Source organism: Hylobates moloch, unplaced genomic scaffold (genome assembly GCF_009828535.3).
Source record: "Hylobates moloch isolate HMO894 unplaced genomic scaffold, HMol_V3 SCAFFOLD_3, whole genome shotgun sequence".
In the NCBI taxonomy this organism is placed as follows: Eukaryota; Metazoa; Chordata; class Mammalia; order Primates; family Hylobatidae; genus Hylobates; species Hylobates moloch.
The window spans coordinates 138919974-138937413 of NW_026652278.1; the positions used below are offsets into that span (position 1 = coordinate 138919974).

At 41.2% G+C, this 17440-nt stretch overlaps 1 protein-coding gene across 2 annotated transcripts in view; it reads left to right on the top strand.

Moving 5' to 3' along the window:
* Positions 1 to 17440, top strand: part of ARHGAP10 (Rho GTPase activating protein 10) — a 344518-nt gene that overhangs the window by 133600 nt on the left and 193478 nt on the right. For both annotated transcript variants that reach the window (XR_009212922.1, XM_032148067.2), the window contains exons 8-10: positions 6856 to 6985; positions 10761 to 10867; positions 13382 to 13476. Coding sequence is in view for 1 of the 2 variants with exons in the window: in XM_032148067.2 (XP_032003958.1) it covers positions 6856 to 6985; positions 10761 to 10867; positions 13382 to 13476 (332 nt within the window). In the remaining variant the exon portion in view is untranslated. The remainder of the gene's footprint in view (positions 1 to 6855; positions 6986 to 10760; positions 10868 to 13381; positions 13477 to 17440) is intronic.

Sequence of the window (17440 nt, forward strand, 5' to 3'; positions counted from 1 at the left end):
TGATGTTGAGTTTTTTTTGGGTTTTTTTTGAGACAGGGTGTCACTTTGTCACTGAGGCTGAAGTACAGTGGCACAATCATTGCTCACTGCAGCCTCAACCTTCTAGGCTCAAGTAGTCCTCCTGCCTCAGCCTCCTGAGTAGTTGGGACTACAGATGCATGCCAGCACACCCAGCTAATTTTTTTTTCTTTTTGGTAGAGATGGCATCTCATTGTGTTGCCCAGGCTGCTCAAACTTCAGAGTTCAAGTGATCCTCCTTCCTCAGCCTCCCAAGATCCTGGCATTATGGGGGTGAGCCACCATACCTGGCCAATGTTGAGATTATTCAGAATATTTTTGCAGGCAGCAGAAAACAGTTACGTAAAAAGAACACTAGATAGGTTACATAAGTGGTCCCCAACCTTTTTGGCACCAGGGACTGGTTTTAAGGAAGACAATTCTATAGATGCACTGGGGGTGGGAGAAGGTTGGGTATGGTTTCGTGATGAAACTCTTCCACCTCAGGTCATCAGGCATTAGATTCTCATAAGGACTGCACAACCTAGATCCTTCACGTGTGCAGTTAACAACAGGGTTCATGGTCCTGTGAGAATCTAATACCACCGCGGATCTGACAGAAGGTGGACTCAGGCAGTTATGCTCACCTGCCGCTCACCTCCTGCCATGTGACCCGGTTCCTAACAGGCCATGGACCAGTACCGGTCAGCAGCCTGGGGGCTGGGGACCCCTGCTTGAGATTATAACTCATGTTTTCCCCTCCACTTACTGGCTATATAATTTGTGGAAATTCACCTCTTCTGTCTGGACCTCATCTGTCAAGTGCAGGGCTGGCCAGAATGAGAACCTTCAGGCAAGACTGTATATACAACTTCTAGAATCAAGGTAAAATGAAGAAGATAGTGCCCCTTATTTAGAGATAATTAAGAGTTTCAGATCAGAGGCATTTGATCATTAAACCAAGCAGAAGCTCTTCTGAGCACAGGGCCCTGTAGACTGCATAGGTGAATGCCCTTGAAGCCAGCTCTCTGCCTCAGACTCTGGGGTGAGCTGTAGGGAAACGTCAGTCTCTTGGGATGTTCAGTGAAACTCCTTGCACAGCTGGTTTATTTGTGGAAGTGTGTTTATAACACACCTTTGGGGAAGGGGGGGTCTATTTACCTTTATATAAACCAAAAAACTTTCAGAGGCATTAAATATTTAGATGGGAATGAGCAGTACTCAGTCTGGAAATCTTATGAGCAAACCTTGAAGCTAAGCTATCATTTGAAATGTTTCACAAAATGACCTGGTTGGAATCCTTAAAATATTTAGAACTTATACAATTGACAACAGTAATCATTTTCTGTAGAGAAATGGGGAAATGACAGTTTATTGAAAAAAAGCCTTTTTTGTATTCTCTGTCACTTAAGGATGTGGTCATCAGTAAATCGCCCTACATTCTCAACCTTTTTTCTAAATATGCCTCTCTTGATTTTATTTGGCTGTTTCTTGATAAACACTCTTACAACTCAGAGTTTCTCTCTGCGTCGCCTTCAGTATTGAGAACACCTGATCTAGGTGGCGTCTTTGCTCTTCAAAATTTTAGCTTTTAGCTAATTTTTTATCAGAAACACGAGCACTTATGAAAAGCAGGTCACTCATTCTGTATCATCTGCTATACCTCAGTGATGTAATTTGCTCATTTCTTGGCTATTCATCTCATTCCTTGATGTCAGTTTTTTATTATGATAAAGAGAAAATGCTGGGTATATAAAACAACATATTGTTGAAAAAAGTCCCAGTTTGTGTGTGTGTGTGTGTGTGTGTGTGTGTGTGTGTGGCATTTGTTTGTTTGTTTGAGATGGAGTCTCGCCCTGTCACCCAGGCTGGAGTGCAGCGGCCCAATCAATCTTGGCTCACTGCAAGCTCCGCCTCCCGGGTTCATGACATTCTCCTGTCTGTAGCTGGGACTACAGGCACCTGCCACCATGCCCGGCTAATTTTTTTGTATTTTTTGGTAGAGATGGGGATTCACCGTGTTAGTCAGGATGGTCTCGATCTCCTGACCTCGTGATCCACCTGCCTTGGCCTCCCAAAGTGTTGGGATTACAGGCGTGAGCCACCGCGCCCAGCCGCATATATGTATTTTAGGAAACATAATCAAATGTTAACTGCCTCTGCATTATAACATCATAAATATTTTGGTCATCTTTTTAGTATTTAATTTTAGTAAAAAAGCAAAACTTTTATAGTCAGAAAAAGGTAAAAGGTATTTAAAAGCGAAAACCTATTTTTCCCCATCTGATAATACCTACTGTATTGTAAAAGTGGCTAGGTTTTTTTTTTTTTTTTTTTTTTTTGAGAAATGGAGTCTTCATTTTCTGTAATCTAGAGTAGTAAATGGAAATCAAGAAAGCAGCAAGATGGCTTTTAGGAAATGGGTTTTCCAGAAGAAATTTGGAAATTGCCTCAAATTTAAAGAATATTTTAAGAAACTAATTTTGAACTTTTGTGATTTCTGTCTCCCAAAGAATGTGGGGAAGAAGAGACTAGAATAGAATTCTTCCTGGAAGGAAATACAGTGTGCAAAATTTTAGGATTTGTAAAGAGTCCCTAGAAGATAACAGGAATGGGTAGGAAGTATTTAAGAATATGGGCAAAATATTTTTGTTGCAATGTTCTAAGGAAAGTAGAATACCAAAACTACAGACCGTGTGTGTGTGTGTGTGTGTGTGTGTGTGTGTGTGTGTGGTTTTTTTTTTTTTTTTTTTTGAGATGGAGTCTCGCTCTGTTGCCCAGGCTGGAGTGCAGTGGCCCAGTCTCGGCTCACTGTAAGCTCCGCCTCCTGGGTTCAGGCCATTCTCCTGCCTCAGCCTCCCGAGTAGCTGGGACTACAGGCGCCCGCCACCGTGCCCGGCTAATTTTTGTATTTTTAGTAGAGACGGGGTTTCACCATGTTAGCCAGGATGGTCTCGATCTCCTGACCTTGTGATCCGCCCACCTCGGCCTCCCAAAGTGCTGGGATTACAGGCGTGAGCCACCGCGCCCAGCCGTGTGTGTGTTTTTAAAAGAGATTAGAAATGGCCACATCAAAATATAACAGCCGTTACTTGAGGGGTGGGCTTATGGTTAGCTTTAGTCTTACTTATCCCTTTTGTTTTTGCCCCCCAAATAGGACTATTCATGTCTGTCTCTCTGTTTTACGATGATACGGATTAGTTTTTATTAGGCAGGATGGCCTCGATCTCCTGACCTCGTGATCCACCCCCTTGGCCTCCCACAGTGCTGGGATTACAGGTGTGAGCCACCGTGACCGGCCCGGAAAAAAGTTTTTTAAAGGTGTTTTCTCTTTCAATCAGATTTAAAATACTAAAATAATAAGGCTTAATTTAAAGTTAGTTTATTTGGAAATGTTTAATTACTAAAGCATGTAAAGAAAACAAGGCAGCAATGATCTTTTATTGGATAGATAGCATTAGACAGTGTCCTACCGTATAGATCATTGTGAGGATTAAAGAACCATGTAAATGCTCAAATGTTACCTACTGTAACGTTTGGGGTCTAACATTATTGTAATTAGAAGATGCCCTCATATGTATTTGGAACTTATAATTGGAAATTGCAAGGTTTTAGCCATTCTACTGATCTTATGCAAAGTTTTCAATTCATAATTTACTTAAAAATGGTACATTTGAAAAATAGTAGCTGGGGATGGTGGCTCACGCCTATAAACCCAGCACTTTGGGACATTGAGGCAGGAGGATCACTTGAGCCCCGGAGTTCAGGACCAGCCTGGGCCACACAGTGAGATCCTATCTCCACAAAAAATAGAGAAAAATTAGCTGGAGGTGGTGGTGCATGTGAGTAGTCCCTGTACTTGGGAGGCTGAGGTGGGAGGATCATTTGAGCCTGGGAGGTCGAGGCTGCAGTGAACTGTGATTGTGCCACTTTTCTCCAGCCTGAGCAACAGAGTGAGACTTGGTCAAAAAAAAAAAAAAAAAAAAAAAAAAGCCTTCCATTCCCAGTGCAGAAAATAAACCTCTGAGGAAGTCGGGTAGTGAGGGAGAGGGGGACCTCATGGAGACGTCTGCAGCAGGGATAGTGGAGTGGTGATGAGACAGAGGTGGCTGCTGGGGCATTTGGGAGATTGCTTATGCTGAGCAGAGATGTTAAGTGAGCACATTAGCAGACATGTTGAGAATGAGAACCAGGCTTCTTACTGTCTGGGAAGAAATTCACAAATTTGGAAGGAGAGAGACTGGAAAGAAACCCGAAGAACTGGAGTAGAATTAGATTTCTTGGTAGGAAGTCATGGGTTTTCAAATATATAGGTAGATATAGAAGTAGTGATTGTGTGTTTGTATAAACATGTGTGCTCTGTGTATATAGTTGACCCTTGAACAATGTTGGGGTTAGCACCCCTGCGCTATTGGATGTCTGCAGGTAACTTTTGGCTTCCCCCAAACTTGACTACTAATCACCTACTGTTGATCAGAAGCCTTACCCATACAGAAGTAGTTGATTACCACATATTTTGTGTGTTCTATGTATGATATACTGTGTTCTTACAATGAAGTAAGCTAGAGAAAAGAAAATGTTACTATAAAAATCATCAGGAAGAGAAAATATACTTACTATTCATTAAGTGGAAGTGGATCATCATAAAGGCCTTCATGTGTGTCTTCATAATGAGTAGGCTGAGGAGGAAGAGTTGCTGTCGCAGGAGTTGTAGATGGGGAGGAAAATCCATGTGTATAAGTAGATCCACAGAGTTCAAGCCTGTATTAAGGCTCAACTGTATGTACATCTATTTCCTAAGGCTGTCTGCTGAGAAGACTTAGAAGTGAGCACACTGTGCCCAAATCTTGTCGCAAGAGTTGTAGATGGGGAGGAAAATCCATATATAAGTAGGTCCACAAAGTTCAAGCCTGTGTTAAGCCTCAGCTGTGTGTACATCTGTTTCCTGAGGCTGTCTGCTGAGAAGTCCTTAGCTGTGAGCACACTGTTCCCAGATCTTGGTTTCCAAATACTAAATACTGTCCACTAAAAAGAACAAGAGTTCCTTTCCAGGACTGGGGCAGGGAAAGTATAAGATGAGCCTAGGGTACCTTATTGGACCAGAAGGTAAGGAACTGGTCGAAGAATTAAGGGGACCAGTCAAAAGACAGAAGCCAGTTCGAAGGAACTCCTGCTGCTCAAATCTAGGGCAATTTGAGCATGAATATAAATAATAGGATTATTGGCTTAAACAGAAGTGTGTGCACATGTGCACACCTGTGATAGCATCCATACATGTATGGCATGCACATACATGCATATGTGTATATATATTATACACACATGGGGGGAAATGAGGGTTGGAAGGAATCTCAGCAAAATGACCAAGGAGGGGAATAAAATCAGGGTGAAATTAGTACAAAGATGGGGATAAGGGCAGGGGATGGTGGCTCATGCTTATAATCCCAACAGTGTGGGAGGCTGAAGTGGGTAGATTGCTTGAGCCCAGGAGTTCGAGACCAGCCTGGGCCCCATGGTGAGACCCCCGTCTCTACAAACACACACACACACACACACACACACACACACACACACATTTAGCCTGGCGTGGTGGTGTACGCCTGTAGTCCCAGTTCCTCTGGAGGCTGAGGTGAGAGGACGACTTGAGTTCAGGAGGTTGAGGCTGCGGTGAGGTATTACCATGCCACTGTACTCCAGCCTGGGAGACAGAGTGAGACCCTGTCTTTAGAAAAAAAAAAAAAAAAAAAATGGGCATAAGAAAACCTGGAGAAATGGAGGGAGAGAGGGAACCTAGCCATCAACAACTGAGTTCTACTTTCTTTGCAGGCTTACACTTTCTTACAGGACGTAAGCTGATTTTTCTTGCAGCTCTTAGTTTGTGTTTTTTTTTAAAAAAAACCTGCAGACAGGTTTTCCCTTTTACAATCTACATTTATCAGACTCTCCATCCCTTTACAAAAAAGATGTGCCATTCTAACATTTTGCCACGCTTAGGACCCTTGGCAGCCCCTTTTATTGTAGGGAGGAAAGAGGAGAAATTTCAATAATAATTTTCTGTTTCAGTTCCTCCACAGTTTCACATCAGCAGTTTTTTGGTGTTAATACAATTATTTTTGAGCCTGGATGAAAGAAGTGTCCAGGAACACGGTGGTGCCGACTCATCACAATTGCCTTGGTAATTCTGTCACTTCACCTTGTATATACATTTTCAGTGTAGCCATTTGACAGATATTGGCACACCAAGTGTCCTGGGTTTTAGAAATGTGATTTGTCTCTTCAGATATCAAAGACATTATTTGTGTAGGTGAGATTTTTTTTCCCCCTTCTGTCTTCTGGGAAGAAATGTCATTTTCAAGTGCAATTGCCATGACCTGGAAAAACTGACACTTGTATTTATTAGTTTGCAAAGAAGAATTAAACTTTTTCAGATTCTGAGTATTTACAGACTGCTAATGTAACAGTAACAAATCAGATTGATTGAGTCAGATTGATTGTTGCAAAGGAAATACTTCTCAGGTAGATATATTAAAACCTACTTATGTTTAAACCTAAAATTTAGTAATAGTGTGAGACCTGAAGGCAGGAATTTTTATTTTGAATAATAAAATTATTAATGGTGTTAGAAAGCCTCCAAAGTAACCTGTAGTAACCTTGGCTTATACTCCTCTGGTAGCTATTTTACTGCTATTTTTTTTCTTTGCACATGAATCTCAGGAGGCACACTGGAAAGAATGGGGGTATTTTGAGAAATTTATAAAAAAGTTATTTAGAGTTAAAAAATGTAATTACATTTATGCAGAGACTTTAAAATGTTCATGAGAAAACTCATATGAGAAATTAACATTTAATCCATTTCAGACACGGAATCGATTTGAAGGAACAAGGTCAGAAGTGGAAGAGCTTATGAACAAAATCAGACAGAATCCCAAGGACCACAAACGAGCAAGTCAGTTTACAGCCGAAGGCTACCTGTATGTCCAGGAAAAAAGTAAGAGGCCCTCCAGCAGTGGCTGTGTGGCTGCTTAAAAATGCAAATTATTGAAAACTCTGCTATTCTTGCCATTACTGTGACATTTTGGGCAATTATTCCTACCCCTTTCTCTGCCTGTTCCTATCGCCTAGTGGGTGTATTTCATGTTTAGGAGAAACACATTCCAGCCCTGGAGAAGGTACTGTGAGGTTAGGAGTGGCTGTGAGCACCCTGTTCTTCAGACACCCCACCAGCTTCTGTTTTACACTGTGTGCACCCCAGGAACGTGCTTGTAAGAGAGTCAGAATTTGGTGTAAGGCTGAAAATGAGCCAGAGTTACGAGGGTATTATGTTTTTTCTCCTTCTCCCTCACCTCTACCCTCATCACCAGTGCACACAGGCACACACATTCATACACACGTACACATCCTCTCCCTCCCACAACCCTGCCTCTCCGTCATCTTAAGGTCAAGAGGGACATATTAGTATTTTTCTTCTTCCTTCATGCCATTTTTGTTCCCACCAATCTGAGATAGCTGGTTCTTACTGAAATCATCAGGAAGATTGCAGATGGTGATAAAAGATATTCCTACGTGGCATCCTAACTTGTAGGCGTTTTAGTCTTTGTTGCTGTCTTAGCAAATATGCACTGCATAGATTGTTCTCATTTTGAAAATTAAAAGACCTGTATTTCTTTCAGACTTTGAACATTTGGTCTTATTTTAACAGCTAAGTTTTTAACGTTTACTACTTCAAGTGTACAACCCAATTACTAGTTAGCAGAAAGGATGAGAATGTGAAATGTGTCTCTTTACTATTTCCCTCCCTCTCCACCCTTAACTGTAATTAGGGTGTTTTACAGTTTTCACTTCATTTACGTGTGGCTGATTTACAGGACTTTCAATCTGACCTAAAAATTTAGTAGTAGACATGACTCAGGGAATGGTTACAGGGTATCTGTGCTTTGAATAGAAGTTAATGTTCTATGCAGACAGCAGGATGGTTGTGCCTTTTCCATTTGCCCTTATTTAATCTGGAATCTCGCAGCCTTCACCTCTTGTGAGCAGTAGTATGATATGGCAGAAGTCTCCATTTTTCCCATACATTATCTTCTTAATCTCAGTTTTTAAAATTGAATTTGAAAGAAGTAAATTAAAACTCAAGATAGGGCCGGGCGCGGTGGCTCACGCCTGTAATCCCAGCACTCTGGGAGGCTGAGGTGGGTGGATCACGAGGTCAGGAGATGGAGACCATCCTGGCTAATACAGTGAAATCCCATCTCTACTAAAAAATATAAAAAATTAGCTGGGCGTAGTGGCAGACGCCTGTAGTCCCAGCTACTCGGGAGGCTGAGGCAGGAGAATGGCATGAACCTGGGAGGCAGAGCGTGCAGTGAGCCAAGATCACGCCACTGCACTCCAGCCTGGGCGACAAAGAGAGACTCTGTCTCAAAAAAAGAAAAAACAAAAACAAAAACCTCGATAGTCTTGAGAATGTTAGAATTATTTTTTATTATATGCCCAAGTGAAAAATCACAGGAAACTTTAATTTTTAGGTTCATCACTGTTGCCTTTGAGAGAAAATTGGACTGAAACAACATAACGGTAGTGGTAAAATTCTTTGCTCATTACCATATACCCAGCACTGTGCTAAACTCGTATACAACTTGTCTCATTTATCCATAAAACAGCCCTATGAAGTATAAGGTACTATTACTCTTCCCCATTTATGAATGAAAATGGAGGCACTGGGAGGTAAATAATGTTCCCTAGGTCATACAACTACTAAATGCTGGAGCTGTCATTCTGAACCTGGAGTCTGTGTTGGTAATGTCTTCCGTACATTGCTTGGCGCTTGGACAGGCGTGAAAGAACATTATTAGTGTGTGTGCTCAGAGCTGGTTGAATAGGCTCTGTTGGTTGTCAGAAGGGAATGGTGGCTTAAGTAGTGGAAAGACCTTGATATTTGGGGCCAGAGATTCTGAATTAAGGTTCGGCTTTGTCATTTTCCAGGCATTTGGGCTAAGCTTAAATTTTTTTTAGATTAAAAAGACAGTATCATCCTCTCTGGGCAGTTTTTTTTTTCTTAAAGTTAAATAAAATATCTGTGCAATATTTTTTGTGAACCATAAAACACAGTACAAATGCTGGTTCTTTAAAACACAAAGCAATGGTTCCCAAATTCAGGTCTTTGGACTAATGATGGTCTGAGATAAAATTGATTGTGGTCTGGTAACCCCTTTCATCTATTACCCCTATCCCAAATAATGTAATTAGCTTTTCCTAAGGCTAGCTAAAAGCATTCCTTTTACATGGGTTATTTTTCCCTTTCTGAGCTTTTTTGATTTTTAGGTGTAGAAGCTTTGTTTGTTCGTACATGAAATTATGGTGATAATAGATGTTAATTGCTTTTTAAAAAATGTGTTGACTCAGTAAAGTAAGAAATTGTCAACTTCTGCTGGGCCTAACCTTTAATTTGTTACGGTTGGACTTTTATTGGCATGTGAAGTTCCAGATGCTAGAGGTCCCTCTGACGTACAGAATTGTCCTATGAGCCCTGATGGTGGTACTGCTGACTTAGTAAGAGTGGAAAAAGGGGTTCAGAGAATGTTCTGGGGCATACTTGGACAGTCACTCCTATTGAGTCTTACATTTCTTATTATTCATACTTTATTTTTTGCTGGGATTACAGGCATGAGCCACCATGCCCGGCCATTCTCTTGGTTCTTAAGATTTTCTAGACCTTACTGATTACAGTAATGTTAAGCCAGACAATGCTAATGTTAATTTATTTTATTTTATTTTTTGACAGTGTTGCTCCGTCACCCAGGTTGGAGTGCAGTGGCACGATCTCATCTCACTGCAACTTCTGCCGCCTGGGTTCAAGCTATTCTCCTGCCGCACCCTCCCCAGTAGCTGGGATTACCAGCACGCACCACCACGCCCAGCTAATTTTTGTATTTTTTGTATTTTTTTTTTTTTTTGAGACGGAGTCTCTGTCACCCAGGCTGGAGTGCAGTGGCACGATCTCAGCTCACTGCAACCTCCGCCTCCTGGGTTCAGGCTATTCCCCTGCCTCAGCCTCCCGAGTAGCTGGGACTACAGGCACGTGCCACCATGCCTGGCTAAATTTTTTGTATTTTAGTAGAGACAGAGTTTCACCACGTTGGCCAGGATGGTCTCCATCTCCTGACTTCGTGATCCACCCGCCTTGGCCTCCCAAAGTGCTGGGATTACAGGCGTGAGCCACTGCGCGCGGCCCATACTTCATTTTTAAAGGCTAGCTTTCAATTATCAGTAAGAACAGCTGCTTACCAGAGTGCTGTTCATGGACTTAAAGCACTAGGTGGATTTTTAGACTAGATGCTTCTTAGCACTATGATTCTACAATTCTATCATTTTGAGAGGCCAGAATTAAATCCCAAACCATCTCATATATGGGATGGAACTTTTGAAACCCTTGTGAGCTCTTAATACCTAGAAACAAACAAAAAAATAGAGCTCACAATTAAGAGATTTTCAGGTAGGAGATAACTGTTGATTTTTCTAGCAAACTATTTAAACAGTATGTCTTTAAATCACTTCTTTGTTGCTAAGTCTGTCTTAGAGTTTTGTTTCAAAGTATGTCTTCTTATTTTCCCTAGTTTTTCCCTCTTCGTCTTAGAACCAGCAGTATTGCTGATCTGTTTCATTGATTCAACTGTATTTGTTGCTCCTTTTTAGTAATGTGTTTATAACTCTGCATATCTGCTTATTTATGAGGGAAAATATAAAGGGCTGTTTTTTTGTTGAAGGGCCTGCTCCGTTTGGTTCCAGTTGGGTCAAACACTATTGCATGTATCGAAAAGCAGCGAAGAAGTTCAACATGATCCCATTTGAGCACAGATCTGGAGGGAAACTTGTAAGTATTTGATTCAACATAGAATAGATTTTAGTCTGTCAGAGGTAGTGTTTGAGGGTGTCATTTTAATGGTTTATATTTTAATGGTTTATATTCAGTGATGGTAAATAAATTTTTAGTATTAAAATCTTTGTTTTGTTTTTAAGTGAAATGGGCCAGAAGACAGAACAATATATATGTTTTCTGAATTGCATGCGTGGGTTTTAAACCACTAGATTTTTTTTTTTTAATTTAAGTTCTGGGATACATGTGCGGAACGTGCAGGTTTGTTACATAGGTATACATGTGTCATGATGATTTGCTGCACCCTTCAACCTGTCATCTACATTAGATATTTCTCCTAATGCTATCCCTCCCCTAGCCCCCAGCCCCCTCACAGACCCCAGTGTGTGATGTTCCCCTTGTCATGTCCATGTGTTCTCATTGTCAGCTCCCACTTAAGAGTGAGAATATGCAGTTTTAACCACTAGATATTTTTTAGGTGAACAATAGAATCCTTTTATGTCACTGTTTGGAAGATAAAGGTAACACTGACAGCAAGCTTTCATGACTCAGTGGTTCCTCAGCATTTATACAATGGAGCTGGCTTGCTGTTCATAGCCTGAAAACAAAGAAGAGTGATCTATAATAAATTTTACTGTTGTTCAGTTCATCTTACAAAGTTCTCACATAGGTATTCACCATTTAGTTCACTGTTCCCCTTGAAATTAAAACAGCAAAGCATGATAGTAAGAAAAGAGCAAGAAGACCTCCCAGAGTTGGCTGTGAGGAAAGGTGATCTTTATATGTATTTTAAATGGAATCTGCAGCTTATTACAATAATTAATGGCCTAGAGACAAAACTCTTCCACCAATGTTGAACATAATTGATAACACATTTTAAGAAAGCAGGTTAATTCATTGCTTACTGGGTGAATGGGTATGGTTTTGCTTAGGTGAATTAAAAAAAAAAACCCTACGTTCACGTCTATTTACTAATACTATGCCTTTCCTTGAAAAATATTTAAAGCAGCTTTTAATAAAAACACATTTATATAGTAATGAAACAGACATGGAAAATTAGTCATGGTGAGGAGAAGGAAGTGAGGAGATGGCTCTTGAAGCATCAGGTTTGAGACTGAGTTTCCTGTCAGAGCCAATTCAAGTCCTAAGATATTTCTGCTTAGTGATATCTTTCTGTTTTAGCCTCCAAATAATAATAATAAATATGTTATGGAATATAAGTGTGAGATTTTGAATATTTCTATATCTTAATGTTTGTTATTTAGAGATCTTCACGTTCTGGAAAATGTAAAAATGTTCAATAAGTGTGTACTCATGCTTTATATAGTTGTTCTTTTACTGAGCACCTGTATTTCTGCATTGCAAATTAAGTAAAGATAAATTCAGGGTGATTCACATAGGAAAGAGAGAAATTGCATAGATTAAATGGTTCTAGCTTTAGATTATCAAAATATTTAATCTAGGGTTATTGGTGTACTTTTAGGTTGACCTGTATGGAATTGCAATTTTTATAGGCCAAAAATAGTCACATATGGTTTGTGACATGTGGTATGACATAATATGAAATAAATTTTTACACTAAAAAAAGAGTACAATAAGAGACTGACAGTATTCCAGTATCTAAAAACTGTACTGTTAATCTGCTTTTAAAAATTAACATTTGGCCAGGTACAGTGGCTCACGCCTGTAATCCCAGCACTTTGGGAGGCTGAGGTGGGCATATCACTTGAGGTCAGGAGTTCGAGACTGGCCTGGCCAACATGATGAAATACTGTCTCTACTAAAAATACAAAAATTAGCCAGTCATGGTGATGCTCACCTGTAATCCTAGCTACTTGGGTGGCTGAGTCACAGAGTTGCTTGAACCCAGGAGGCGGAGTTTGCAGTGAGCCGAGATTGCACCACTGCACTCCAGCCTGGGCAACAGAGCAAGACTGTCAAAAAAAAAAAAAAAATTAACATTGGTATTGTCTGGCTTAACATTACCATAATCAGTAAGGTCTAGAAAATTTTAAGAATCAAGAGAATGGCCGGGCGCGGTGGCTCACACCTGTAATCCCAGCACTTTGGAAGGCCGAGATGGGTGTATCATCTGAAGTCAGGAGATCGACACCAGCCTGGCCAACATGGTGAAATCCTGTCTCTACTGAAAATACAAAAGTCAGCCAGGTGTGGTGGTGCATGCCTGTAATCCCAGCTACTCTGGAGGCTGAGGCAGGAGAATCACTGGAACCTGGGAGATGGAGGTTGCAGTGAGCCAAGATCATGCCACTGCACTCCAGCCTGGGTGAAAGAGCGAGACTCCCTTCTCAAAAGAATCAGGAGAATGACAAAAATATTAATATTTTAGATTCTAAATAGCATTTAAATAAGCCAGTTTGAAAGAGGATAGGGTAAAGAGAAGGGACTTAAGATCTTGAACCTTGCTCCCCTGCTCTCCAGTATAGAATGGCTGAGTGTGTATATACTTACCCTGTAGGTTTTGAGAATGTTCAAAATGATTATTTGCAGGGGGACGGAGAGGTGTTCTTTTTGAAAGAATGTACCAAGAGGCATACTGACTCCATTGACAGAAGGTTTTGTTTTGACATAGAAGCTGCTGATCGGTAAGTTATTGGAATTATTGGACACGGTGAAAGAGTCATTTTAAAAAAATGATTAAAAAAAATAGAAGTTAGTTGCAACTGTGATTTCCGTGGCCTGGGAGAATGTTACCTTGCTATATTTCCAGGCTGTGTGTTCATTATAAGCTGTTTAGTCTTGGTCACCGGTTTTAGCCATGGGGTGATAGTTTCATCTTGATTTAGTTAGGAGTCATTCCAACCAGGTTGTCACTTAAAAAATAACCTTGGAGGCCAGGTGCAGTGGCTCACGCCTGTAATCCCAGCACTTTGGGAAGCCGAGGTGGGGAGATCACAAGGTCAGGAGTTCAAGACCATCCTGGCTAACACGGTGAAACCTTGTCTCTACTAAAAATACAAAAATTAGCCAGGCATGGTGGCGTACACCTGTAGTCCCAGCTACATGGGAGGCTGAGGCAGGAGAACCACTTGAACCCAGGAGGCGGAGGCTGCAGTGAGCCAAGATGGTACCACTGCACTCTAGCCTGGGCGACAGAGTGAGACTCCGCTTGGGAAAAAAAAAAAAAAAAAAAAGATTGCCTTGGAACTTTTCATTGTTGATCCAAGCCTAATTTGTAGCATGAAGAGAACAATGGCAAGAGGAACTGGGTAACAAAGCTAAAAAGGGGTGATAGGTAGCTAGCTACTAATACAGAACAACATTCATTTGTGTGTGGGGGGGGTTTTCAGTGTCTACATCCTGTACGTGATGGAGGGTCTTAGGCAAACTCCTGTTTATTCAAAGATGAATTTTTTTTTTTCTTATTGTATGACTTCCAATTATTTAGTTGTAAAAGAATCGCCAGAGAGGAAGAAGTAGAAGAGAAAAGTTTGTTCATCAGTATTACTACTTGTCTGGCATTAATTTCTATGTCCTCCAGTAGCATTAAGGAAAATCCTAGTGCTCATAGAATATTTGTTTTTTAATGGCTGACAGTACAGCGATTCCTTGCCAGCCCTGGTTTTGGCAGTGATAGTTTTTAGGTAAGGCTGTTCTATGTTTGTATAATAAAAGCTTATGAGATTTGTTAAAGCAAAAGTTCAGGTCAGAACCCAGGAATACAAAAGTAATTAATGCTGCTTCCTCTCTTAGATGATATAGTTGAGTCTCTGGGAGTAGTGTAGATAGGAAGGATAAGTGCTTCACTCTATAATAAATGAATTGAAGACCATTTTATTGTACATAAAAACAGGCCCTTAAGCACCATGATAAATTTGGCACTACTGTGAAAAGGACAAGTGGTTAAATAAGCATTTTGCCAAGATAGGAAAAATACGAAAGAGAATGTCAGTGAAAAAGAGGTTGGGTCTTGCTGTGTTGCCCAAGCTGGTCTCAAAACCCCTGGACTCAAGCAATCCTCCCACCTTGGCCTCCCAAAGTCATAGGATTACAGATGTGAGCCACCATGCCTGGCCTAAATTTCAAGCCAGTAAGAACTCTTCCAAACTTTAAGAAGGGAATTAGTCAGTTTAACACAAGTCGAGCATACATCTGTGTGCACACACCCATGGGTAGCATTGGATTCTTTTCTGAGTGCCACTGTTCTAAATGATTCTGTGTTTTATCTCAGCTAATTCCTTGCCATAGCTCTCTCAGGTAGTTGTTACTGTTTCCATTTTATGATGAGAAACTGAGGCACAGAGCATTTGAGCAATTTCCCCAAGGTCATGTAGCTAGTGGGTAGTTGAAGAGCTGAGATTTGAGCCCCTGCATTCTCTGCCTAGAGCCCCACATCTTATCTTTTTCTTTTTTCTTTCTTTTCTTTTTTTTTTTGAGACGAGTCTCACTCTTTTTGCCCAGGCTGGAGTGCAGTGGTGCAATCTTGGCTCACTGTGACCTCTGCCTCCCAGGTTCAAGTGATTCTTCTGCCTCAGCCTCCTGAGTAGCTGGGATTATAGGGGCACACTACCACACCCGGCTAGTTTTTGTATTTTTAGTAGAAACAGGGTTTCACTATGTTGGCCAGGCTGGTCTTGAACTCCTGATCTTAAGGGATCCATCCGCCTTGGCCTCCCAAAGTGCTGGGATTACAGGCAAGAGCCACTGCACCCAGCTTGAGCCCTACCTCTTAACCACTGTGCCATAAGTCTCTGCAGATTACTATATAATCAGAATGTTTTCTAAATAATTGACAAAGATGAGTTAGCAGTGCTGTCTACTAGAGAATATGTTAAGTGAGGTGAATCTGATTAGTTTTGAAAGCAGGGTACTTCTATAATGCAGTTTAATCACTTTAATCATCCAGAGTCTCTGGTTTTCTCTGAGACCTTGATCATCCCCAATTTTCTTTCTTTTTTGTCAGCCATGATCCTTGCTATGACTGGAGCCACTCTCCACCCCTCAAAGACATTGATGAGAGATTCCTATGGAGGTGCTTACACATATGAAGGATAATTCCTGTAGGGAGACTCTTGGAACAGGGGAGGGCTTTAGGTCGGTGATCTATTCTAGTGGTTTTCAAGTGCTTTATAGGGAGACCCTCTTTTCAAATAAAATTTCATGTTAATGCATATATAAAGCAAAAAAAGTGGGTTCCCTTATTAAAGAGGCATAGGGGCCTGGATTCCCCCCCATTTTAGCTTCCATCTTTTTTCTTGCAAAAGTCTCTAATTTACTTCCATTGAGGCCCACAGCTCCTTTCTGGGAACTCCTGGCAGGGGGACCTAATCTAGTTTAGGTGGCTAAATAAAGGCACACAGAGGATCTAACATCTAAATTCATAAACTAAAGGGTTATCTGGAGTCAGCTGGGATTGAGAGTTATGTGCCGGGTAGAGTGAGTGTCACATGTGGAGGCCTGGAGACAGGAGAGAGCATGATGTATTTGAGACACCTAGTGTCACTAGTGCAAGAGCCAGAGAGAGTGGGAGAAGAGGCTTGAGATGGGGCAAGGGCCTGAACTTGAAGTTTTTGAAGTTAATCCATTAAATAGTTTTAAGCAGGGCAGTGAGTGACAATTATATTTGTATTTCTCAAAGCTCATTCTGGCAGAGTAAGAAAGATTTGGAGGTAGCAAGAGGGGACAAGAGGAAGTAGTTTAAGGACAGGGTGAGAGGGCCAGAATTGGTGTGGTGGCAGTGGGGGTGGAGCCAAGTGGGGTAGATTTTTGGGGATAAACTGGATGTTGCAGTAGAGGGTGAAGGAGTGGGGAAGGTTTCTGGCTTGAGTACCTAGATGGTACCATTTACTAAGGTGGGAAACAAAGTGGGGGCATAAGGATGGGGGAAGACAGTGAAATTAGTTTGGGTCATTGTATTAGTTCATTTTCATACTGCTGTGAAGAAATACCCAAGACTGGGTAATTTATAGAGAAAAAGAGGTTTAATGGACTTACAGTTCCATATGGTTGGGGAGGCCTCATAATCATGGCAGAAGGCGAAAGAGGAGCAAAGGCACATCTTACATGGCAGCAGGCAAGAGAACGTGTGCAGGGAACTGCCCTTTATAAAAACCATTAGATCTCGTGAGACTTATTCACTGTCACGAGAACAGCATGGGAAAAACCCATTCCCATGATTCAGTTACCTCCCACCAGGTCCCTCCCACAACATATGGGGATTATGGGAGCTACAATTCAAGATGAGACTTGGGTGGGGACACAGCCAAACCATATCAGTCACGTTGAGTTAGATTGCTGTGGGTCATTATGAAGAGAAACCTGGGAGGAAATTGGGTACAGAGCTTGGCGGCTATGGCAGCATTTGATTTGTTATTCACGTTTGACCTCCCGAAACTCTCCATCCTTTTACTTCCATGACAGTTAACCATTCTGGTTCTCCCTCAGATCTCTTGGTCCTCTCCAGTTCTGCTGTTACTCCTTTAAATGTTGCCATTTCCTATAGTTGTTTTTCTGTATCCATCCATTCTCATGGTTTCACACTTGAAAGTGTATCTTTCTGTAATGTGTAGTTTTCTTACCCTTTTTCTGTGTTTTGAACTGCTTCTAGAA